The sequence below is a fragment of the Sceloporus occidentalis genome, unplaced genomic scaffold, assembly GCF_023333645.1.
Source record: "Sceloporus occidentalis isolate IW3139 unplaced genomic scaffold, rSceOcc1.0.p SCAF_2, whole genome shotgun sequence".
NCBI classification, from domain to species: Eukaryota; Metazoa; Chordata; class Lepidosauria; order Squamata; family Phrynosomatidae; genus Sceloporus; species Sceloporus occidentalis.
The window spans coordinates 198,338,918-198,364,607 of record NW_028316982.1 but is presented as its reverse complement, the minus strand read 5'-3'; the positions used below and the strand labels follow the sequence as shown (position 1 = coordinate 198,364,607).

The 25,690-nt window shown below is 41.7% G+C and overlaps 1 protein-coding gene across 1 annotated transcript in view; it reads right to left on the bottom strand.

Moving 5' to 3' along the window:
* The window catches only part of LOC149319542 (cystathionine beta-synthase-like), a 31,488-nt gene extending 6,015 nt beyond the window's left edge, over positions 1 to 25,473 (bottom strand). Inside the window, exons 1-11 of the mRNA XM_089508094.1 lie at positions 25,298 to 25,473; positions 19,597 to 19,703; positions 16,760 to 16,894; positions 11,541 to 11,620; positions 8,260 to 8,391; positions 6,718 to 6,787; positions 5,466 to 5,557; positions 3,886 to 4,017; positions 2,235 to 2,319; positions 1,386 to 1,491; positions 794 to 868 (exon numbers count right to left, since the gene is read on the bottom strand). Of these exons, the coding sequence (XP_089364220.1) occupies positions 794 to 868; positions 1,386 to 1,491; positions 2,235 to 2,319; positions 3,886 to 4,017; positions 5,466 to 5,557; positions 6,718 to 6,787; positions 8,260 to 8,391; positions 11,541 to 11,620; positions 16,760 to 16,894; positions 19,597 to 19,703; positions 25,298 to 25,473 (1,190 nt within the window). The remainder of the gene's footprint in view (positions 1 to 793; positions 869 to 1,385; positions 1,492 to 2,234; positions 2,320 to 3,885; positions 4,018 to 5,465; positions 5,558 to 6,717; positions 6,788 to 8,259; positions 8,392 to 11,540; positions 11,621 to 16,759; positions 16,895 to 19,596; positions 19,704 to 25,297) is intronic.
* Positions 25,474 to 25,690: the final 217 nt, after the last annotated feature.

The window sequence follows — 25,690 nt, the reverse complement described above, 5'->3', positions numbered from 1 at the left end:
CAAGCATGAGTACCTTTACAAGAAAGTTATTTTGGAACAAAGATATGCATCTGTGCAACTATTCCCTCAATCAGGGACGTAGCCAGGATTTTGGGAAGGGGGGCGTCCAGACTAAGTGCCACCATTATAATGGAGCTTGAGTGTGGCGGTGCGGCGGCATGCACCATTTATTGAATCTAACGGAAGGGGGGGGGGTTCGGACCCCACAGACCCCCTCCCCGGCTACGTCCCTGACTCAGTGCAAAATACACATATCCTATACACTGAATGATGGCAAGACTTGCAAGAACACCAGTGACAGATCACAAAATTTGATATGGACTGGATGCCATAGATCTCAAACATATGCAAGAAACAGTATAAAATTTTGGCCAGTCTGGATGTACTCCTCCTAAGTGCATCTCTGGATTTAATCAAGCAAAAGTTATTCAGATTTTGAAAAACAAGAGTGATAAGCACTTGCTTTTGCAATGCCCCACAGGCTTTGTAGTGCCCCACTACTCTACTTGCTTTTCTGTACTGTAGAAAACATAGATGTTGAAATGCTGATCTCATTTTCAAAACATGTTCTCTGTCAAGTGGTGAAAAAAGATCTGTTTGTGATAGCATGTGATTTTCCTCACCTTTGCACTTTACATTTGTTAGAAAGTGATTAGAAGGCAAACAAAGGCCTAATTGGCAAGTCTGATTGCCAAAGCACATATCTCTAAGAAAATTCCATTGCAGAAGGGGAAATGGGTTAGATGTTGGTAATATGCATTCTTAAAGACAGATTTAACCCTCTGGATCATACCAAGGATGATGTTCTTGAACATCTTCTTTTAGAAATCCATTCTTGGTCATCCATTTGTCATTCAGAAACTTAGACCTAAAGGTAAGGAACAAAGATGAATACATGATATATTTTCCCTTAGCATCCATCAAAGTAGCACTTGTCTACTTTAATTGCCATTTTGTAGCCCACAAGGTACTAACAATCTTTAAATTTAATTACAGATAGAAAAGATAGCAGGGTGAAGGCATATTACACAGCTTTCATGATGGAAATCATTTGTGGCATTGTTGAATAAGGTGATACACCTGTTTGTGCCAGTTAAGTAAGCAAGAATTTTAGGCAACTAGAAGGCAAAATGTGTTTGAAAACACAACCTCCGTGTGGTCACAGTGGCATCTTATTACCGATCTTTCTGAATGAGCCATTTGCTAGCTGAACCTTCAGTGGCATCAGCAGAAATCCAGAGTCTAAAGAGGTTCGGTGATTAATATGAGGATGAAATAAAAAGGACATATGCTTCTCCTCTCATAGGACTTTTATTATCTTTATACTTTTAATGTTTCAACTTAGGGTGTCCACAGATGAAAAGAAGAAATAAATACTGTCTTACATGTAATTCCTCACAGAGTCAGGTAAGAGGACAACACAGCGTTGGCCCTCTTTTAGCTCCTTGGCAGCTTTCACTGCCACAGACATTGCACTGCCTGCACTGCCTCCTACCAAATGAAGAAGAGAACAAATACATTACTCAACATGTAGTGAAAAGGTCATTTAGGGTTAGTCTACATGTAAGTGTATTATGCAAATTATTGCAGATTTTCACACATTCACATTGACAGTTGTTTTCACTTTCCTGTGCAAATGTGCACATTTTAATTCATATCTCATTCACACATTCATATTTATTCACATTCACATATTCACACATCCACATCTATTCAATGCCACAACTCCCTCTGGCAAAAATGCACAGCCATCATGACCATCCATGGGACAATGCACATTTCCGAGGATTTCCCCAGATACTCTGGTAAAAAAAAAACCACCATGAAGGCTTTTTTCTGCAGAGTTTAAGAAGCCCCCCCCACACACACACCTCACAAAAAGCTAAAACTCTTGTGAATTGTGTGTGGCCAGATCACATTCTATTTGACTGGAATTAGAAATACTTTAACTGTATAGTCTAGCTAGCCCCTATAAAGCAACAGTAGAACAGCATATATAAGCCACAGGTACAAAGGTGAAACCTTGTCCCACGTAGAATCTGATATACAATCTCAGCCATTAACTACCAGAATCACTAGCTAATATGGTCAGTGGTTCCATGGTAACATTATAGCAAGGATTGGTTCCTTGCTTCATCAGGATGCAAACCAAGGATACTTGTCATATGGTAAAGGGCATGATTAAATGTAACATGTCTTTGTTGATAGGCACAACACTTTTCAGCGATGCTTACCGCAAAGCAAACCTTCATCTCTAATAAGTCTACGGGCCATGAGAAAGGATTCCGTGTCATTGCTCTTGCACCACTGATCGATCACCTACAAAGGAGGTAAAAGACAGAGGGTAGATGGAGTTTTTCAGGTCTGATCTATCTGTTGCATGTAGGATTGGAAAATGATGTCGGAGTCTTCAGAGGGTTAACAAAAGCTTCAAAGTAAAACACGCTGTTTTTTTAATTCAGTAATTTGCTTTTTGTTCTTTTCAAATGTATTGTTTCTTTATCTTGATATAAATTAAATCAACCAATCAATAAACTCTCATCTATTTGGTAAAGAGGATTTGCGTATCTTTGTGATGTTTCAAAAACCTGCAAAAACCTTCACGCCAGAAAGACAAAAGAAATATATGCATACACTGTGGGCAGTCTCTCAGGCCAATAGGTTGCAATCCTATGTGCATATTCTCAGGAGCAATATCTATTGTTATCAAGTGAAATTTACTTCCAATTTAATATAAAGGCATTATTATAGTAGAGTGGTCTGAATGTGGGAATAAGAGTCTGGGAGACCAGAGTTCAAATTTCTGCTCAGTCCCAGAAACCTGCTGTGTGACCCTGGGCAAGTCACATTGTCGCAGCCTCAGAGGAAGGCAAACCTCCCCTCTACTGAAGACATATTGCAAAGAAAACCCTATGATCAGGTTGCTGTAAGTTGGAATTTACCTAAGACACAAAATAACAACAAACATGGTAGAAGTGGACTGTTTTTTTTTAAAAAAAAGATTGTTTGACACAGAGTATGGTTGCGGAGATGCTGACATATTGCTGGTATGATCAATTTCAGGCATTCTTTCTCCAATAAATTTAGTTTTAAAAAGCCATGCTTAAATGAGTTGCTACAGCCAACCTCTGAGTCTCTTCTATGATATTATTTTCTAAATTTCACCAGCTGATGAGATACAGTATAGGAACTGTCATCCTGTTGAGAATTTACAATGTTGTAAATAGTTTAGCATTACAAGGGTCTCACAACATTCATATTCCCAGGAGGGGCTTATTGTTGCAGCTATGCCATTGGGAGCACTGAATAAGCAAAATGAGCAGTGTGGGCATTGTACAATGGTCATAATGCACAAAAGTATGGCACTTTGTAGGACAGACTTCTCTAGCATTGACAGCACAAGGGGGACAATGTTCCCCCATCAGAGCCATGAGGCACTGATAACCCAGAGCTGAGGGCAGTGGAAAGCCATGGGTGCCCTGTGCTTTGTGTGGTTCCCCATTGTGTAGTGAGAACCTGCACTGAGCAATGGGGCATATTATGCAATGCCCCATTATGTGGTGGGAACCCCCGTTGCATAGCAGGACATCTTGCATAGAAACTGGTTGTGCATTGTTGCAATTCTGTAATACTGCTGCATACTGTATTAGTGGTATAGCTCCACTAGCATAAAGTTATGCATAACAGATCATGATACAGGATCACAACCATGGTGTTACAGGTCATGCTACTACACATATGTACATTTGCTGGATGACACTGTGTGTCAAGAATCAACTACTCTTGTTTCAAATGAATCATATGGGGACTCTGAAGCTGATTGCTCTTATGAAGAAACCACATTTCATTCCTGAGTCTCCTGACATTGGCTGTACTGTTACTTACAGATCGATCAAGTACCGTTGGGATAAAATCATGTCCAATTCCTTCCACTTCCATTGTTGTATCTTCTGCTGCCACTGTGTTCAGGGAGCTGGGCAAAGCAACAATTGAGCCATCAGGATCTACTCCAACAATCTGTGGAAGAAGAGGAACTGGTTAGAAAGTTTTGAACTTCTGATCAATCTATCTTAAACAAAAATTAACACAATTTTGTGTACACAATTTACAAATGATGCAAAATTCATTTTTGTCCAGAAAATCCTGGCTCATATCCTGTTGGCAAGTTACAGTGTAAACTGAACTTACACTATTGCTTACATTGGAATTATGTTTCAACCCCACAATGACCAAAAGCCCTCCCATAGTCCACCTTGTAAACCATGGCTATTTCTGGGTTGTCAGAGAGCAAAGGGATCAGCAGTGATGCTTCCAGCTATTTTGCTTTAGCTGGCCATGCTGCACAGAGTCCCTGCAGGTGCTTGCCACTGTGTGTCTAGCCAAAGAAAAATAACTGGATGCATTGCTACTGATCCCTTTGCTCTCCAATGACCCAGAAATGGTCGGGGGGGGGGGGGGCTGTGCAGTTTGCAAGGTGGGGGTGGGGGTGGGGATGGAGATGCCACGTATTCCTCAGGTTTATTTTGGGCCAAAGTAAGTGAAGCCCATAAGAGACCATAAAGAAATGTGGTCCATGCCAGGAGTTTTCCATCTGGGAAGACTAACAGATTATAACAGGATAAAAACAAGCACAATTCACCTTTGTTGCAAAATATGCCCACACAAACCGTGTGGCTACCTCACGCGTATAGGGAAGAAGGTGGAAGAACAAAGTATTCCCACTAGCACTTGTAGGTGTCATTTCAAATGTCTAGTTTTGCTCTTTTTCTGAGTGGGGAAAAGCAAGGAGAAACAAACCCAGGAAGGGAAACCGTCCTGTCACTGATCAGTGATGAGATGGTAGGGATTCCCTTCAGGATACCCCCAGGGGTGGGGCTTGACCACAACCCTCTTTGGACTAGATGGGGAAACTTTACACACCACATTAAGTCCATGGGCCAGATGTTTTCCTCCTCTTGCCTAAGTTAATGCTTTCACGTGTCTAGGACTACATATGCATGTCAGTCCTATCATGTGAGAGCAGGGATGCTGCAGACAGAAACATGAGATGAATACATTCACTAATTGGTCTAACTCATTCACTGATTGGTCTAATTCCTATTCTAGTCACAACTAACAATAGGATTTAGGCCAATATTTGAGTGTACTAAGCACACTCTCTTCAGAGTAGAGCCATTTACTCAGTTACCTAAGTGTTGACTCACCATTCAACAAATAGTGTCAATGAGTCTACTCCAGTTGGAACTACCCAACAGGATTCCAACCATTCATGAAATTAGGGGAAGAGTTCAGGGATTTCTAGTGCATCAAATGTATGTGTGTAGACTCTATTTGTTCAAGACAGATGTCAACTCCCTAGTGCTTTAAGAACATGGGTTCCCAAGGCCCTGTTGGTCCATGGCTATATAAAGTTTTTTACCATGAGCCTAAATATTTGAGCCAAGGGCAAGAATCCTGTTACTTACTTTGCATTCTGGACATTTCTCCTTCAGCTTTCTGGCAACACCACTGATGGTACCTCCTGTGCCAGCTCCAGCCACAAACATATCAACTTTGCCTGCAGTTAAAGAACAGGAGGGAGGAGTCTACAGTTAGACCATTTGGCTTCTCTAAAACTCTAGATGGAAACAACATATAATTATGTATACTAGAGTAATCTAACTGATGCAAACTTGCTACTATTATTAAGTGTGAACTTTCTGTATTATTATTATTATTATTATTATTATTATTATTATATTGCATGGGCAGAATGAGCTCAAAACAATTTCCTGCTTGAGAAAAATACAAGATGGCAAGATCCCAATTCTGTTAGAAGCAAATTGAATTGTCACCTGGATTTTACCTTAGCAATGACAATGGAAGAAGGTTCTCCATTGTCCAAGAGAACAGCAGTCCAGTGTAAAGTATGCAAAAAAGAGTGCATGGCACACGCAGCTCTGTCAACAGAGAGGAAAGGCCAGGGGACACAGGTTGGGCGAATCATAACACTGCTATCTCCTAGCATTTTTGCCTGGGACTTCTAAAATGGATATAGGGAGGGCTAGAAGCAGCTTGATTATTCACAGACTTCCTTAATGCTAATAGTAATTACTAAGGTGGGATACAGACCACCCAAAAAGGGCGATCTATCCGCGCCTTCTTTTGCTGTGTGAGGGAGCTGTAGCAGACAAACTGTGTGGCTATCTCACGCAGAAAAAATAACCCGCAAAAAGTGGGTTCTTCTTGCGTCACAATGATGCCGGGATGTGTGGACGCTAGGCATCCATCATGTCAAAATGGCGGCACCCATGTGTACAGGGCGCCACCATTTTGACACCCTCATCACATGCTAGGGGTGAGGCACATATGGGCAGTGCGCCCTCGGCCAACCCCTAGCCATGACGAGGGCGCACTTTAGGCCCGTCTGGAGAGGGCCTAAGTCACCACTGGAGAAAGGATGAATTACAAACAACAAGGACTAGAAACATATTGTCCAATGCTAAATTTTAATTAAGCAAATAAAACAGTTTTAGGCATATATGTGACAGCAGTCCTAATATCTAAGACAATAAACACAGGGCTGTAGTTTGCACCTCATGTGTTTCTTGCTTCTACAAATAAAATCATGATACCTACAGTTCAGCAGTACAATGGCAAAAATCAAAGTCTCTAGCTTCTGTTAAAGGGAATGCAATAACACACATTATATTTAGAGATGGAGAGTCTTAATTATACCATCGCATTGCTCCAGAATCTCCTCAGCTGTGGTGTCATAGTGTGCCAATGGGTTGCTTGGATTTCGGTACTATTGTAGAAAAGATAGTGAGAAAAAGGTACATTATTGCTAAAAAGATTAATTCACATCCAAATCTTGAAGAGAAGATAGTTTAATAGGAATAGCTTTCCCCAACCTGTTGTCCTCCAGGTTTGGGACAACAAATACCATCAACAACGACCACTGCATAGGGATGGTACTTCAGCACATCTAGAGTGTGCCAGGTTCAGAAAGGCTGCATAGAACAATTTTAATCCTCTTCAAAAGGAGATGAGATAGTTCACCAGGCCCATCCCCACAGAGCTTGGCTGGCACTTGTAAAAACATCCATAAAAAGGTAAGGGTGACTAGCCAGTCAGTAAGTGGCCATGCAGATGTTATGGGCAACCTTCTTCACCACTGGCTACAGATGATGGGAGCTCCATTCCAGTATCATCTGGAGAACTTCATTTTGCCCATCCCTGCAGTAGAAGCTCAAGTGGCCTCTGTGACATGAGCTCCTTTTATCAGCTTTGCATAATACACTAGCTGTGCCATATGGAAGTAGTTTGCACATAGTTCTCATTTCTGGTAATTTCTCTGGATTATTGAAATGTATAATTGGTGGGACTGCCTTTGAAACTAGTCCAGAAACTTTAATTGTTTCCAAAGTAGGGCTGTAGTATTATTAACCAAGGACAGCATATAACCAAGACTGCGTTTTTTTTGTCAAGATGGTAGCCACAGGTACCATCTGTGTGTGGAGTGGCAATTACATGTTAACTGAACAGTGGTAATCTGTTAGCATCCTTCATCACACTTAGGGATGCCAGGCTAGTTTAGAGGGTGCAACAGGGGCTATATAGCATACCCAGCTCTGGTTCTCTTTGGAGTCATTCATCTCTTCTTGCCAAAGAGTGCTGGTGTCTCAAAAAAAATGACAGATCCAATAATTCTGTAGGATGGAGCTATAGCAGTTAAAGTGGTGTTGCATTATTTCTACAGTATAGATGCACTCCCAGTCTCAGGTTAATGTGAAGAAATCAGATGACTAAAAGAAAAATCAGCTAATCTAATTAAGCAAGGAGTCTATAAGCACTATCAGCTTTTTAAGTGGACTCTGATTTATGGCAACCCTATAATATGTTTTTGTTTTTGAGTTGTTGTTGTTGTTGTTGTGCATGTGCAAGAATTATTCAGAGGATCTTTGGTACTGGCTTCCTCTGAATATAGCCTACAGCATCTGGTATTCCTTGAAGGTCCTTTCTAAGAACTAAGTTCTTACCCCTCACCATTCCCTTCTCCTTTTGTGTCGTGTCTTTTAGATTGTAAGCCTGTGGGCAGGGAACTGTCTGTTATCCCCTCTATTGTAAACCGCTCGGATTCCCAGTGATTTGGCGGTATATAAATAAAACCTATTATTATTATTATTATTATTATTATTATTAAGTGAGGCTGACTCTGCTTCCAAGATCAGATAGGATATAGTGCCTTCATGGTATTTCAGAAGTACTATCACTTACCTGATCCAAAATATGTGAGTTTGGGATTTCATTTTTCAGTTTCCAAGCAACACGAACATTAGATTCTGGGGCATCATACCTTGTACATGGAGTTCTTACAATCTCAGCCCCAAGAGCTCTAAGGATATCCACCTGGTAGAAGAAATGCTTTATTTTAGCTTTGTACATTCTACTATTTCCAACCCCCCAGTCTTTCAGTCAAGATAAATATATAATGCTATATTTAGTGATTTTTATTTCAAACCTTTAGCCCAAATCTCACAGGTCATATAAAGACACATAAAATATTAAGGTGAATACAGAAGGAACATAGCTGCTGTTGCCATAACATTCCTGAATACCTGAATTTATGTTGTTTTACAATGCAATCCTATACATATTTGATTGGATCCCATTCAACAATTACAATGTTGTAAACCTGATATTGTAACTGTTCCAATTCATGGGATTAGTATTCGGAGACACAGCCATGTTAATCTGAAATATCAGTATACAAAAGGATTTTGTAGCACCCTTGAGACAAACTGAATGGAACAAGTTGTAGCATAAGCTTTCATAGACTTGGTCTACTTCCTCAGATGATGAGGAAGTAGACCAAGTCCATGAAAGCTTATGCTACAGCTTTTCCCACTCATTTGTGGGTTTGACAGCTTGCCCCTTTGGAGTGGCTTCCCACCGCCTCTTTCCTTGCCAGATCGCGCACTCCACAGCTTCGATCCGGTTCTTTGCCTCTGCTAAAAAGAATGGCAAAATGCTGCTCCTTTTAGTGCTGGCACAAAGACACCCTTGCTACCACAGTGGCAGCTCTTTGGCATTCCTTTGGTGCAGCATGTCTAAATGCTACACCAACAGAGCACTTTGCCACCCCTGCCGTGCAGTTGGGCACCTGGCGTGACGCCAGTGTAAAGTCACGCAGCATCAAAACATCACACCCCCACTCTGCCCCGATGTTGGCATTTAACACCGGTCTGTTTAGCCCCTTAGTGTCAAAAGGTGCTTCAAGAGCCTTGGCATAATTATATTCCAGTTCATGTTATGAAAATTGCACAATCACAGTGACCAAAAGTGCCCCCCAAATCCTAGCTTTGAAACCTTGTAACCTTCCCCCCCACCCCTCCAACAACCATTTCCAATGCACTGGAGAGCAAGGTGGTGAGTAATGCCCAATAATCGTGAGTTATGGCCAGCCCTTTCCCAGTCACAGAGTGTGCTAGGATTGATAGCTGAAATAGGATCCTGACAGGACCCCACAAGGCTTTCTGCAGCTTCCTGTCTCAGTGCAACACACAACTGGAAGAATGCTGGACCCATTATTACTCACTGTTTCAGTCTCTAGCATCTTGAAAATAGCTGTGCTAGGGAGGCTGCAAGGCTACAAAGGTAAGATTTAGGAGGGCCCCCACAGTTTCCACAGCTATAGCTCCCAATGCAGGATGTCAGACATTTATCTAGAAGCAAGTTCCACTATGTCCAGTGGTGGCTGCGCCCTGGTGGCGCAGTGGTTAAATGCCTGTACTGCAGCCATTCACTCAAAACCACAAGGTTGCGAGTTCAAGACCAGCAAAAGGGCCCAAGCTCGACTCAGGCTTGCATCCTTCCGAGGTCGCTAAAATGAGTACCCAGACTGTTGGGGGCAAATTTAGCTTACTTGCTGTTCACCGCTATGATCTTTGGAATAGCAGTATATAAATAAAACAAATTAACAAATTATAGTGTACATGGGACTGCAGCCTTCCGCCCACATTCAAATTGCTAGTCCAAATTAAAGTAGACCCATATAATCAATGGGATTAACAGAAGTGTTAATTTAGTATTCAATAATTGATTCAAGGGATCTATTTTAGTTAGGACTAGCTAATAGGATTCAGACCATAACAATGTAGGCACGTTGATAGAAGCAGGGTTTTTTAAAGTGCTGAATTACCTTTCTTCCTTTCGTGATTGGTTATCAAGAGTAAAAACAAAGGCCTTGTTTGCAAGGCTAATTTCAAACATGAAGCGCTGCCAGAATTCATCTCTGGAACACTTACTGTGCTTTCCGCTTCTGATGGCATGTTGACTGTAACATATAGGGATATAGCAAGCTGTCTTGGTTCATTTAACTCAGTGCAGGCTGTTATGACAGGCAGCAACTCTCCAGGGTTTCAAGGATTCTTTCTTCGCCAAATCAGAACATTCCTGCTATCCCTATGATGTTGCTTCCAACAACTAGCCAGATCTGAGCCTACAGAGCTTCCAAATTCAGATAGGCTCAGATATGTTCAGGGTGGCACTGACTGTTGAGGATGGTATAGTCTGACTCTGTCTCATAGAAGATGACCACTCAGATCCAGAGTGTAAAATGTCCTCCAGTGTGACCATGAAGTTATTCTGTGTGGGCTGCTCTCATTCAGTTCAGCAGCAGGGCCACATTTGTGCACAAAAAGGAATGATCACAGTACTTCCACCACTGAGATAAATGGAGATACTCCACATGTATGTCCTCATAGGTCATAGGCTTATAAATCACTGTCTCTGATTCAAAGCTTTATGAGGCCTCATCTTGCTTTTCCACATATTTCAGTGTTGGAGGTAGTTCTGTGTGTACAATAGAGATGCAAAGCTAGGTTGGCTATGTGCCCATCTCCTGATCTTGCATTATGCAATCCTCACATGTTTATCCTGAGGATTTGTTGCCCATGGCATGAAAATAGTGGTTTATGAAGGAACTCTGTATGAAATGTACAGAGAAAGGATTGAGCAAAGTTGCATCAGAACCCCCCCCCCCACCAAACTGAAGCATCCCTTTGCTTCTTGTTGACCTAACTAATATGTCCTCTAATGTAGAAAATGCCATCATCATAGCACAAAGCTATGCAATAAATTAGTTGCACCTGCTGCAAAGTTGACAGTTGTTGTTTGGTTTTCTTCCATATAGTTTGCTACCATTTCAGAACTCTTTTCAGAACTCTCTGTTGAATTAGTAGAAATGGCCTAGAGAGAATGCTTCTCATTCTGACTATCTTAACTCATAAAACAAACATCTAGTAAAACTGACACTGTAAATTTTAGTTTGGACTAGCTAATAGTCTTAGCTTCCCCACAAGGAGATCTGTGAAGGCTAGCATACAGAGAGATCAACAGGTAACCTTCATCAAACTCATATGTACAACCGCCCATGGTTAGTTTTGTTTGCTTGGGAGGAAGTAGAAAAGCATGAAGTTATCACAGTAAAAGATTTGTATGCTGTATACTATATATAATATTGTTGCCCATTATGTCAAACTAGACAGGACTCTCACCTTCTCCATGCTCATTTTCTCAGGCATGACAATGATGCAGCGATAGCCTTTCACTGCAGCTACCAGGGCCAGTCCAATACCTGGGAAGTAGGTGAGAAAAGAACAAGAAAAAATAGGAATGATAGGGTCAAATGTTAAGGGGAATGTGTACTCCCTACAATTAATTCATTTCCCTCCCACAAATAGAATTTCCATAAAGACATGTCCCTTAGCAATCAGACTTGCAAATATGTTTACCTTGCAATGATAATTCTCAAACCAAATTATGCAAAATGCTATTGTTGAAGAATACCACATGCTATGACAAACTGATGTCTTTTACCTTTGAGGGACAGGCATCTTCCATGAAATGTGATAAATGTACCACTGAGTTTTCTTATTGGGAATATTGGATATTTATGGCCAAAATAACTGTAAGAATACATTCTAGCTTTTAAAGCTAGTTTAACATGGTAAATTACCATGTAACATTAGTATTATTACAAAACAATGGCTGACAGACTGCTGGGAATTTAGGATGTGGAATCTTGTTGTGGCTTGGGACCTTATCGCTTTCACAAATGAAGCGACTAACCCCTGCCGCGATACAGTCTCTTACAGGATGCAGTCGTGTATTATTGCATGAAAAATGCCACCGATTCCACTGGGCAACTGCATCCCAGCTACATCCTGGCTCCCAGCTGCGCTCAGCCAGCTGATTTGCAAACACACCCGTGTGTGTGTCCTTCTCATACAGTGTGTCCTCCTATACAGTGGAAACCCTGTTGTACAACAGAACATCTTGTGCAGGGCCCCACTGCACACTGTCACCATTCTCTAACTTAGGCGTGGTAGAGACTGCGCAAAAAGGGTGGCCGCTGGAGGGAAACCTCAGCCACCGAACCATGAGGCTTCTCACCAGCAGAAAAAGAATCCACAAAAAGCGGGTTTTTTTGGAGCCATGGTGGCGGCATAACAAGTGCGCCACTGGTGCACTCATTACGTAAGTGCCATGCAGCACCACGTGGACGCCACACAGCACTTATGTAACAATGGTGGCACCCATGTATACAGGGCACCACCATTGTTAAGCCCTCATCACGTGCGAGGGTTGCAGGGCGTGTGGGTGCTCCGCCCTCAGCCAAACCCTAGCACTTGACGAGGGCGTCTAAAAGGCCCATTGTTGCATATTGTCTCAGCAATTCTGTTGCTATTGAGATAGCTCTGTTACCATAAAGTCCTGCACTGCAGCCCATGGTGAAAGATCTCAGCCACTTTGCAAATCCAAACATGCAGGATTGTCCATGAAGTAATGAAGGAAATTTATACAGATAAATGCCAAAGGTTCAGAAGCAAATCAGAGTGCAAAAACAGTTTAGCCATTTTTCATCCATTGCTTCCCCTGAGTGTTTCACTGAGGCATAGAAAAGATCAATTTTGCAGAATTTCCTAGAATACTAGGCTATCACTCTCCCATTGCTTCCTGTCTTTCCTCATGAGCAAAGAAGACGGGCAGAGGAAAAGCAAAACAGTGGTCCAAACTCCTATGTAGGTCACTGAAATTTTAGCTCTCATTGGTCCAATCTGATCTACAGATGAGCAGAGCTCAGGATACAGAAACAATTGCCAGAAAATTGTAATCTTGGATTACTCATTTAGCTTTTTCAAGCATTTCACCACATTTCCCTACAAAACACAGAGATAATCTGTCTTTGATCTGATGAACTAGCATCCCTGAATTAACTAGAGGCACAAAAACAACGCTGAATTTTACATGACATTAAGCAGAGGATAAAGTTGACAAGGAAGAGCCAGCATAGTATAGTGGTTTGAGCACTGGATTACAGCTCTGGAGACCAGGGTTTGAATCTCTGCTTGGCCATGGAGACCCACTGAGTACCTTGGGCAAGTCACATTCTCTTTGCTTTAGATGAAGGCAGAGGCAAACCTCCTCTGAACAAATATTGCCAAGAAAATTCCAAGGTAGGTTCTTCTTAGGGTCACAATTAGTCGGAAATGACCTGAAGTCATCTATGGTGAGTTTCCAGGAAATAATAGGCACAAATACGGTGTTGGTGCCTGGCACGCTGGAAAGAAATACTTGCTGGTCCCTCACAGCAGACAGTTTAAGACACAATGTCATATAGGAGAGGAAAGGACAACTGCACAGCAGGACAGAGCAAATTTTCACCTCCATGCAGCCCAACAGGCTGACAGAGTGCCAACAATCCAAAAGTGACATCACATTACTTTTTGATCCATATTTGAGTCCATTTTCTCAAGTACTGATAGGATTGTGGGTGATAAAAGAAGCCATGCCACATTTTCAGGGTATCTTGAGACACGGGTATGTGTGAAAAGTCACTGCAGAGATACTGTTCCCATGATTGCTTTTCCCATGGTTATGTTGCAAAGTGTGTGTGCTCTGTTTTCACTAGGAATGAGTGAAGGAGAAAGGTCTTGCTGATTTAGATGAGGCGGCTAAGTGGGTATGTTTTTGTTGTTAACTACCCTTGTGTTGATCTCGACTCATGGCACCTCTGTGGATAAGACATCTCCAAGACTCCCATTCCTCCACTGTTCTGCTTAGTTCCTGCAAACTCATACCCATGATAACTTAAAAGAGGGATGTAGTATTTATTTAAGTGGAGAAATGAGCTAGATTTCCCTGCTAGGGTGAATAAGACTGTACTGCCACCTGGTGGTTTCATGTTCTGTCATTCATGTTTTGTTTTGTTTTGTTTTAAATAGAGGTTGTTATTACAGTCACCCCTCTGTTTTCTTGGGGAATCTGTTCCAGACCCCCCAGCAAAAATGGAAAATCACTGGTATTGGACTCCAATGGCGGTGCATTCCTGCTGCACACAAGCCTCAGGCCCATGCTCCATTGTGTTGCCCTCCGTTTGCTGCTCACATATTTCTGAGGGATGTGGACTTGAAGTCTGCGCAAATGGAGTGGTGACTGTATATCCATGGAGATGATCACATGCAACTTATCCTGTCTATCCCCAGTGGGATAGATGCACACTTAACTGTCAATGATAGATCTTACTGCATTCTCCTGGGGCCAGGTGTATGCAGCCCATATATAACCCGTGCTTGTCCCCTGGCTTTTCAAGGATGGGATTGTCCCATCCTTGAAAAGCCACAGGAAAAGCCCAGGGTGCATATGGACTGCATATGTCCAGCCATGGGAGAATGAAAAAAGATCAGTCATTGACAATTAAATGTGCATATATCCCATTGGCATTGAGTGTTGAGGATTAGGACACTGAGAGAAAAGGATTCAAATCCCAGATTGGCCATGGAAACTCACTGGATGACCTTAGGCAAGTCACTCTCTCTCAGCCTCGGGGGAAGGCAATGGCAAACCCCCTCTGAACAAATCTTGCCAAGAAACCCCCGTGATATCACTATAAGTCAGAAATGACATGAAGGCACACAACAACAAACAATAATTAAGACCATATTCAGGAATACATGAAGAGATTGAAAGCAGCACTCAGTAATTTGACATCTTTGTAGGAAAGCAAGCATTGCAGCTAGCTCCGATACGAGATTGCAGAAATGCAGGAATGCAGAAGAAGAATGCTGTTGGACTACAACTCTCAGCCTCTAAAAACTATATGATCTATAAAACCATATAGAATGCTGTTGGACTACAACTCTCAGCCTATAAAAGCTATATGGCCTATAAAACCATATATGGCTTGGGTCTAGGTTATATGGAGGACCATATTGTACCACATAAACCTATCTGCAGTTATGTCTGTACAGGCCAGAATACTCTGGCAGCAGCCTGAAGTAGTCTGGCCCCAAAGCTGCCCCAAGCTCCCCTGTTACCTGGACTTTCTGGAGCAGCAGCAGCATACACTGTGAGTCACTGTGTATGCCACTGTGAGCCATTCCCTCTGAGGCCAAAAACAAGGTGTTTAGTGTTGATCACATAGGTGGGCACCTCGCTCTGACCTCAGAGGGGGTGACTCATGCCAGCAGCAGGTGGCCCAGCGGGATGCACATGTGAACAGCTGCCCAGCATCACTCAGAGGTCCAAGGATTTTCTAAGAAGATCCAGAGTAAAAGATGGCTTGTTAAAATCTGTATTAAGGGTGATATAATGTGGGTTTGCTGCTGAACTGGGTATACGTCGTCTGAACAGTTGACAGTAGAGTCGGGGATTAGACTCTGCATTGTTCAGACTGATCATCTTGAGGATAGAGGGAGATGTTACTTGCCCCTTATGGACATGGTCCCTGTCTTGAGATCTTTAGAGAAGGCCCTTCACTTCAACTCACCCTCTATTGTGAACAAGGGAAAGGATCTTTCAGTGGCTGCTCCCTGGCCCTCCTTCCTAAGAAAGGATGTATTTTTCTCCACAGTGTCCTTCCAAAGACAGACCAAGACTTTTTTGTTTCAACGGGCCTTTGAGAACTAAGTGGTGATGAAGACAGGCCTTTTCATAAGGTGCTCTGTTGTTTGCAGTTGTTGTTGCTGTTGTTTTTACTGTATTTGTTTTATAATTGCTTTTAATTCTATCCATGGTTTAATTATACTTCAACTTTGTCATAATAGCATGGCACCTTCTCTGTATTTCTTTGAACTTTTTAAGCAGGTTTGAATGAGGAAAAGGTGAGATAGAAGTAAAAACAAATAGTGGCGGTGATGGTGGATAACCTATTTTTTCATTTTTTTGGAGTTTTATCCCACAAAGCTCTTAATGGTCTTCAATCAATATGTTCTCGGATCCACCTGCGTGTGTGTGCATTTTGTGATTTAAGTCATTTCTGACCCTAAAAGTGACCATGTTGTGGGGTTTACTTGGCAAAATTTGTTCAGAGGAGGTTTGCCATTGCATTCCTCTGAAGCTGAGGCCACATGACATGCCCATGGTCACCCAGTAGGTTTCATGGCCAAACTGGGAATTGAAACCCGGTCTCCAGAATTGTACTCCAACACTCAAACTACTACCCCCATGCTGGCTTCTCATCATGGAAGGATGCATCTTTATTTGAATTAATAATAAAGGTGAGCAGGGGGAGGAAAGCAAAGATATGTACAACCTTTGTTTCAATAAGTCCATCTATATCTTCCTGCAATGATGCTCCTCTCATCTATCATGTGGAGATGTATTATCACAATATTGACACTGATGTGATGTTAAAAATAAGAGCACCTTACATCACATTGAAAAGCAATTTCTTAAAACGTCCACAGAAGTCTTTCATGTTCATCTAACATACCTGTGTTTCCTGAGGTGGGCTCAATGATTGTGTCACCTGGTTTTAGGGTACCAGCTCTTTCAGCATCTTCTATCATCCTCACGGTGATTCGGTCCTTCACACTCCCTCCAGCATTGAAATATTCACATTTGGCCACTAGAAATTTAAGTCAAGCCCCAATTAGAATATGGACTTACAACCCTCATGTTATGTAATCAAAATGTCCAGGGAACAATTATATTTATAGGAAACTGATGCAACTGCGCACAGCATTAATAAATGTTCTGAGTAATTCCCAATGAAACATAGAACCATAGAATTAGAAGAGACCACAAGGGTTATCCAGTCCAGCCTTCTGTCATGCAGGAAGACACAATCAAAGCACTCCTGACAGATGGACATCCAGCTTTTGTTTTAAAATCTCCAAAGAAAGAGACTCCTCCACTCTCCAAGGCAGGGCATCCACTGTCAAACATCTTTTACCATCCGGAATGTCTCCCTAATGTTTAGGTGGCATCTCTTTTCCTGTAGTCTGAAACCAATGCTCCATGTTCTAGACCAGTGGTTCTCAACCTTCCTAATGCCACAACCCTTTAATACAGTTCCTCATGTTGTGATAGTCCCCAACCATAAAATTATTTTCATTGCTACATGCAAATATGTGTTTTCCGATGGTCTTAGGCGACCCCTGTGAAAGGGTCATTCAACCCCCAAAGGGGTCCCAACCCACAGGTTGGGAACCACTGTTCTAGACTCTGAAGAGCAGGAGACAAGTGTGCTCCATCCTCAATATGACATCCTTTCTAATATTTATGGCTACCATGTCAACCTCTTAACCTTCTCTTCTCCAGGCTAAACATACCCAGCTTCCTAAGCTGCTCCTTAGAAGGCATGCTTTCATGTTTTATCATTTTGATCACCCTCCTCTGAACATGCTTCAGCTTGTCCACATCCTTCTTGAATTATGGTGCCCAGAATTGGCCACAGTATTGCAGGTGAGATCTGACCAAAGCAGAACAGAGTGGCACTATTATTTCCCTTGATCTCTAGACACTACACTCCTATTGATGAACTGGTTGTAGTCTACTAAGACTCCTAAATCCCTTTCATGTGTATTGTTGTCACGCCAGATGTCTCCCCGCCTGCCCCCCCCCCCCCATCCTATATCTGTGCATTTAGTTTTTAATGCCTAAGTGTACTGTTTTGCATTTTACCCTGTTGAAATTCATTTTCTTAGTTTTGGCCCAGCTCTCTAATCTGTTACAGTCATTTTGAAATCTGATCCTCTCCTTTGGAGTATTAGCTACCCCTCCTAATTTGGTGTCATCTGCAAATTTGATAAACATGCCCTCTATTCCATCACCCAAGTCATTGATAAAGATGTTTAATAGCACTGGGCCCAGGACACAATCCTGCTAGTCACTTCCCTCTAGGATGAGGAGGAGCAATTGTTGAATATCCTTTGGGTTCAGTTGTTCAACCAGTTACACATCCAACTAACAGTTGCATTGTCTAGCCTATATTTTCCTAACTTTTTTGCAAGAATATTGTGGGGGACTTTATCAAAGGTCTTACTGAAGTCAAGGCATGCTGCATCTATAGCATGCCTTTCATCTACCAGATGAACCTTCAGAAAGTCATGAAATGTCACTGTATCAGTTTAGTGAAAGTAATCAGTCTTATTCCAAATACTTCCCTTTCAGTAGGGCTGGCTCATACATTTTGCTGCCTGATACATAGGACATGATGGAACCCATCCCCATTCCTGTACAAAAGCTGATTGGATTAGCAGTTTGAATGTTTCTTCAAGTGTTTCCCATGGGGCAGTATCCTTGGCTGTGCTCCTGATGGCCTCAGGCTAAGTTAGGGGGTGCAGGACATACAGTTTTCTCTTACAACCCCTTGCTAGTCCTCCCAACATCTGCCACCTGAGGCAATAGTCTTACTCTTCCTAATTATTGGCTACCTCTGTCTTTTAGCCACAATAATGATTGAGTAAGAGCAATCTCAAAAGATTGACAAGTTTTGTGGTTTTGTTCTGATATTATGGACCGTAGAAAGAACTTTGCTGGGATTGAGCTCAGCTGTCTTCCATCATATTACTCACACTAGCCAACCCAAATAACTCTAGGAAGCCCACAAACAGGACAGGGGGACAAGGAGTCCTTTCCCTCTATTCTCCATCAACAGTTGCAAAGTCCAAATATCTCCTGTCTTATCAGCATTGTAATATAGTTCTGTCTGCAAACATACAAAATTCTGCAGGATGTTGCCATGACAGTTAAAGAGGATCATTGTGCTATAACTGTATAGCATAAAAGGACCTAAATTCAGGATCCTCTGCTGAGTGAAACCAAATCATTGGGTGATCCAAACAGGGCTTCAGGTTTGCATAAATCTGCTGAAGGGGAGTGGGAAAGAGGTTACTGCAAATTTATTATGTAATAAAGATACAGGATGGTCCTCGGGAGGAGAAAATTTTGCCAATGGAGCTATTGAAGCAGTAGTGGAAAAAGCAGCACTTCTGGTAATTATTTTATCTGTCCCCTTTGACAAATTTCCATCTCCTTGGAAAATTGTCACCTCATTTTTTCACTTCTATTTAGCAGAGCATGCTAGCCTTCTCCAACTTGGCACCTCCTACCTGGGTGGAAATACAGTATTATCATTCCCAGAAGGTTTCTATCCAGGAATGATGGGAGCCAGGGTTGCATCCCTCTCAGGGATGCCATATTTGGGAGAGGTGCTACAGGTAAAGTCAATAATACATCATAAGTGCATATGTGATGAAACACTTTCCACTTCTACCCTAACTAGCTTCTGCAAAACCTGAGAAGTAGTGACAAAAAGATACTCACACAGCTCGCATTTAAGCCCATAGGCTTTTGAAATTGTATTGACACGGACCATTGGAGTGTGCCCAATTTTCTCCAAAATATTTGACAAAATCTTTGGTTCTTTTGGCCTGTAGTAAGAGAAAACACAAAAAGGGGGATTAGTAAAATTTAGCACCATCATTTAAAGTAAAAATTAGCACCATTAAATAATAATAATAGTTTTACATCCTTTGTTTTCTCCTCCAAAAATAGGTCCAAAGTGATTAACAATTTCATATAAAAACAAATGTATCAAAAGCAGTTTGAACAGTTACATTTAGGACCCTACTTAAGTTCTGTGCACTTTGCTGGAACTTGGCTGACAGGTTGGAGATGTGCTGCTGCTCCTTCTGTCTTTCATCAAGCAGGGGAAGGAAGGAGAGAAGTATCTTGAGTTCATTCTTTGCAAGAGTCCTTTGCCTCTCTTGCTTCCCTTGAACTGATGGACCTTCCTTTCCAGGGAGAAAAGTGGGAAGCCGGCTGCAACCTTTCCAGTCCTGACAAAGAAGGTTTGAGAATCTTTCTTCACTGGGGAGAAGCTTCTCCCTTTGCACCCAGTCATTGTGGAAGCAGAACTGAGAAGTCAGTCAAGCAGTGACCAAGAAGCCTCTCATCCCCACTGGCTTTTGCTGCAAGGCTGGTATAGATAAGAGGCTTCTCAGTTGCTGCTCAGCCAGCTGCTTCTCCCAAGGTGACCAGGTGCAAAGGGAGCAGTGACCAAGGTTGGTTGTTTTGAATGTGGGGGGGTTTGCCAAGATTGTCACCCAAGAAGAAAGAGGGTAGTAGTGCTGGTAAAACACTGCTAAATCGTTAGGGAAGTGTGTATGTGTGAAATCCTGATGCACTTCTTAGACATCAGGGGATCGTCAGCTCCCCTCCAGTGTCCCTGAATCGTTCAGAGAGAGGCAAATTCCTATGAATGGAAACTTCACAAACTGGTCTGAAAATCTTCATAGATCATGATATGTCACTCAAATCTGGCTGTTTTCTCTACCTCATGAAAACCAATCAGGAAAGGAGAGGTAGAAAAAAATTAGCCACTCTGCTTGATCAGGGATGTGGTAGCTTAGTGGTGAAAACACCAATTCTGACGACTGTAACATCGGAAGGTTGGCAGTTTGAGGCCCAAGTGCTCATTGATGGGGTGAGCTCCTGTCACTAGTTCCAGCTTCTGCCAACCTAGCAGTTCGAAAGCATGCAAATGCAAGTAGATAAATAGGTAGCACTTCAATGGAAAAGTAACAGCATTCGGTACAGTGGTACTGGCCACAGGACCACTGGAGCAGTCCTTGGACAATGCTGGCTCTTCGGCTTGGTAACGGAGATCAACACAGCCCCTAGACTCAATTACGGCTAGATATTCATGTCAAGGGACTTAGGCCCAGTACAGATGGGCCTTTGCAACACGCTCGTCACGTGCTAGGGGTTGCCTGGGGGCGGAGTGCCCACACGCTCTGCAATCCTCTCACGTGGTGAGGGCATAACAATGGTGTCGCCCTGTATACATAGGCACCGCCATTATTATGTAAGTGCCATGCGGCATCCGCACGGCACCAAGCGGCACTTACGTAATGAGTGTGCCAGCAGTGCACTTGTTACGCCACCGTTGCAGCTTCTAAAGAACCCGCTTTTTGTGGGTTCTTTTTCTGCCGATGGGAAGCCACGTGGTTTGGTGGCTGCAGCTTCCCTCCAGCAGAAAAACTGGTGCCAGCAGACTGCCCTTTTAGGGCGGTCTGTACCACGCCTATCTTTACCTTTTTACTTGGTCAGTTGCTACACATGAATTGGGAAGAGATGAATCTAGGGATCTTAGAACTGGGTTGTTTTTTTTTGTGGGGAGTGGGGGCACAACACTGCCAGCCAGGAAGTTTTCATTCTCACTATTTTCAGGTATGCTTTTATAAAACAATGAAAACACAGAATATATTTGATTAAAGCAATCATCGCCACAATCCAACACAAACTGGTAACAATCTAAGAACTATGAAAGCAATATCAAATTAATGATCATTCAGTATACTTCTGATTGATCATTCGTAGGGGTGGGAACTACATAGGAAGTCCAAAACACACTGCAGAAATAATCCAGTTTGAGACCGCTTTAACTGCCCTGGCTCAGTGCCAAGGAACCCCAGAAATTATAGTTTATTGTGGCACCAGAGCTCTCTGACAGAGAAGGCTAAATGTCTCACAAAACCACAGTTCCCAGAATTCCCCAGCATTGAGCAAGGGTAGTTAAAGCGGTCTCAAACTGGATTATTTCTGCAGTGTGTTTTGGACCAGAGGCTTGGTAGCCAAAGTTTGTCTGAGCATTTGAAGGGAGGGTTAAGCTTCCACCAGACAAGTCTTGTGGGTTTGATCCCACCCCCACCCCACTCCAATTCCAGGGTCCATGTTCCTGCATGTCACTTTTGAATATTCCCATAGTTTCACAGTGCTTTCTAATCAATCTGCACATTTCTAAAAGAAGTTTTTAAATATACATGTTTAAAAGTGCCATTTCTCTCCAAACATTTGTGTAGTGGGTTTGGATTGGGGTTTTGTTTTTAAAGTCCTATTGAAATTCAAAATAGAAAGGTCTTCGTTTGGGTTTGGAAAGATATTAACTAGGGAGTTTCTCAGACAAAGGAAATTGGAAGTATAATCCAATGGCAATCTGAACGCAGTCATGGGATTTAATGTTATTGTGTGATAGACTACCACACACAATTTTGGGCAATGGCAAGCTATTTTCAGGCAATGGGAAGTCAGTTCGAACACATAAATTTGCTGAATTAGCAAATTCACGTGAATGCATTCTGGCCCCACTTTCTTTTCATTTGAAATTAAGAGCAATTCCTCCCGTGTGATAAACTCCATGGTGTGCCATTCTAACCGTTCTGGACAGGAAGGCATGATCCATCCTTGCAGAGTGTTTGATGTGTAGCCAAAAGTGTGCTATTCCATGTTGCTGGTGGTTTTTAAAACTGGATCTTAAAATAATTGGTTTTTATTTGATTTTTAAAGAATGTCTTTATTTATTTTACTACATACCATTTTGGGAATTCTTGAGCACAGAAGCATAACAAAAAATTATTTTAAATAAATGAATAAAGTTGGTTTGGCTCAGATGGAATCTGCTCCATTTTTAGAGTCTTCCATGATGATGATGATGATAGGACAATAAATACTCACAGGATCAAACTACATGCAACCTAGGAGATCAGTGACTGGATATCCTGAATAATTTATTTCCTTATAAGCACACACAAGGTTTCTAATTCCCATTGTCCCACTGTTCCTAATTCTTTTAAGTCAACAAAGTACAACTTTTCACAGGCTTTGCGCATCTAGCATTCACCTTATGTTTGCCTAGTGATTTATTTTAGTCACTGCAGGATTGGTAGTGGTTAGCTAAAGTCTGAATATAAACGTTTGACGGTTTGAAGAAGATTTGAGTGCCTAAAACCTAAAAGGTGATTTCTCTACAATTTAACTTGTGACTCTACAATTTCAAATCATTTTCTGTCTGGTTGAACACTGTTGTCATTAAGGCTCATAACATGCTGAAGGCAAAATGCTGTACCAGTGTTGTCCCTGACGCTATCCTACAGACACTTGTAATTTTCATTCGACACACTGCTCCCTCCTAGCAAATAAAACTTTATTTTCCTCACCTGCAAAAATAATATGAGCTAAGTGCTCAGAGGAAGTGACAATCACTAAATAGAAAACACTTCCTTGATGCAATTCCCCCCCTGGAATTAGGCTGATAGGAGTGGATGTTTTATGATATATATTACCATCAAGGACATATTGTACTGAACCCATGGAACCCTTCTAAAAGACATAGCTGACATTATAATAACAAAATCATCAAGGTGTCACAAGTGACTTCTAAATCCTTCTGCTTATCATTAACTCAGTTTATTACGTGAAGCATTAGGTTACCAATTTATGTCATCTTGCATAAGTTCAAGTAGGGTTCCCCCCCCCCCCCCAGTTTTGCAGAACATTTCCCATATGTTTTGATAAGAAGGACAAGGCTTACTTATTTCACCCTTCCCCTCTTATCATCTAATGATTTGGTGCAAAATCAACCACCCTAAAATGGCAGCTGGGACTTCCTTAACTGTTGCTAAGTTTAATATTAGTTTTCACTTCTTGGTGGAAGCAAGAAGATTTCAGTACTCCCACTATAACAATAACAACAACAGCAACAAAAGAATAATAATTAAGAGAGGAAGGGGAAGAAGAGGTCATTTTTTGGTTCTCATTCTAATGTCTTAATTTAAAAAAAGCTACTCAAAGGTGTGAATAAAATGTTGTAGCTGGTGTTGAAGATTACCAGAAAATAATCCAGGACAACAGAAACAGCATTTGGACATAAAAAATAATAATGCAAGACTACAGTGACAAATGTCACAACCTCTTTACACAATTGTCCTGTTTGGAAACCATATTGGAACAACAACAAAAAGTTTCCTTTTCTTCTCCTCCTTTTCAAAATTTCTTAGCATTTTAGTGCATCAGTGAAACAGAAGTCTTGCACTGGCCCGATACAGACAGGACTGGAGCACAGCTTTGGCACAACTTCCGGGCTCTTAGTTCGCATGCATCATTTAAACAGCATACCTCCAAAGTGACTCAAAGCAGCTTTATTTTGGTCTGTCTGTATGGGGGCACTATAACTCTTAGGGGGGAAAAATAAAAGAAAGGAGGAAAAAAATGGTTTTTCAAACCATAGCATCATAGGAGAAAGTACCTCCAGCACAGTACACCAAACTGCCATTGGAGATTGCAGCCTTCCGTCTACATTTATATTCTCTTCCCTCTCCCCTCTCCCCCATGCCATTTTTGTTAGTCTAATTGGTTGGTTTTATTAAATTTACATCCCACCTTTTTGTCTCAAAATGGCATGAGCCATCTATAATAGTGATAACATCCAAACAAAGAAATTTCTAGCACAAGCTTTTGGGGATTCCAGTTCACTTTGTCAGATGTATCTGATGAAATGGACCAGAGTCCACTAAAATGTGTGCTAGAAAGATGCCACAAGAAGCTTTATAAGCTTCTATGCTGAAACAGACTTAACATAGCTATGTCTTTGAAAATCCAAACAAAGTAGGGATGGGCAACTTCAGTGGGTCTGGAGACTACTTTTCTGTCCCTGGGATCATTTGGGATTGCATGGACATCCAAAAATTCTCCAAACTGAAAGAAAGTGAAAACCAATTTTGAAAAACATTTTTTGAAAATTAAACAGTGAAGGCAGAGGCTGTAAGGCATTTAACCAGACAGTGGAATGGAAGGGGAGAAAGGCATCTTGTGGTTGTTCCCTATTCTGATCTACCATTTAGCCTATAGATTCCGGCTTGATTAGTGGAACCCCATCAGGTCAAAAATGCTACTGTTTAACACTAGGTTAGTAACTGTGAAGAGTTGTATGATCCAGGACATCTGAACCAGACTTGATAGAGCGGGTACACATCCGAGCATTTGCAAATGCACTGCAAATGTACTTCAGTCACAATACAGTGCAAACCACAGTGCACTGTATCTGAGGTCAAAACTATAGCACACTTGATGAACTTCCTCTTTGTGATCCTTGCACTTTCTTTAGAAGAACTCCTAAATGAATAAAGTTGGTGGGAGAGAAAGAAAAAACCTACACCAAATACTTCCAGCAATAGTAGCTACTTACAGAGGCACACAGCCATGAGGAGACTCTGAGATGGGTTTCCCTGGTTTCCATGTACATCTGCTGGCCAAATTGGGACGAACCCATGTGTTGTTAGTTTTGGTTTCTGAGCTTTCCATCTCACCGTTAAGGAAAGGACAAACTCGGATCGTTTTGTTGGATGTGAAAACAGAAGCCATTGTAAACTAAAACAAGAATAGAAGAAAGAAAGAATGTTGATGAGTAAGTTCCAGTCAGTCATACCATGTCAGATTATTCTAAAAATGGACTTTATGAACTTTATTAATGATTGGTTTCCATTTATTATATACTTCTATCAAAACAAAATTTCATTAATGGCCTCCCAATCATACATTGGTCTTTGATATGGCATTTTATCTGGAGCCATTATCATGT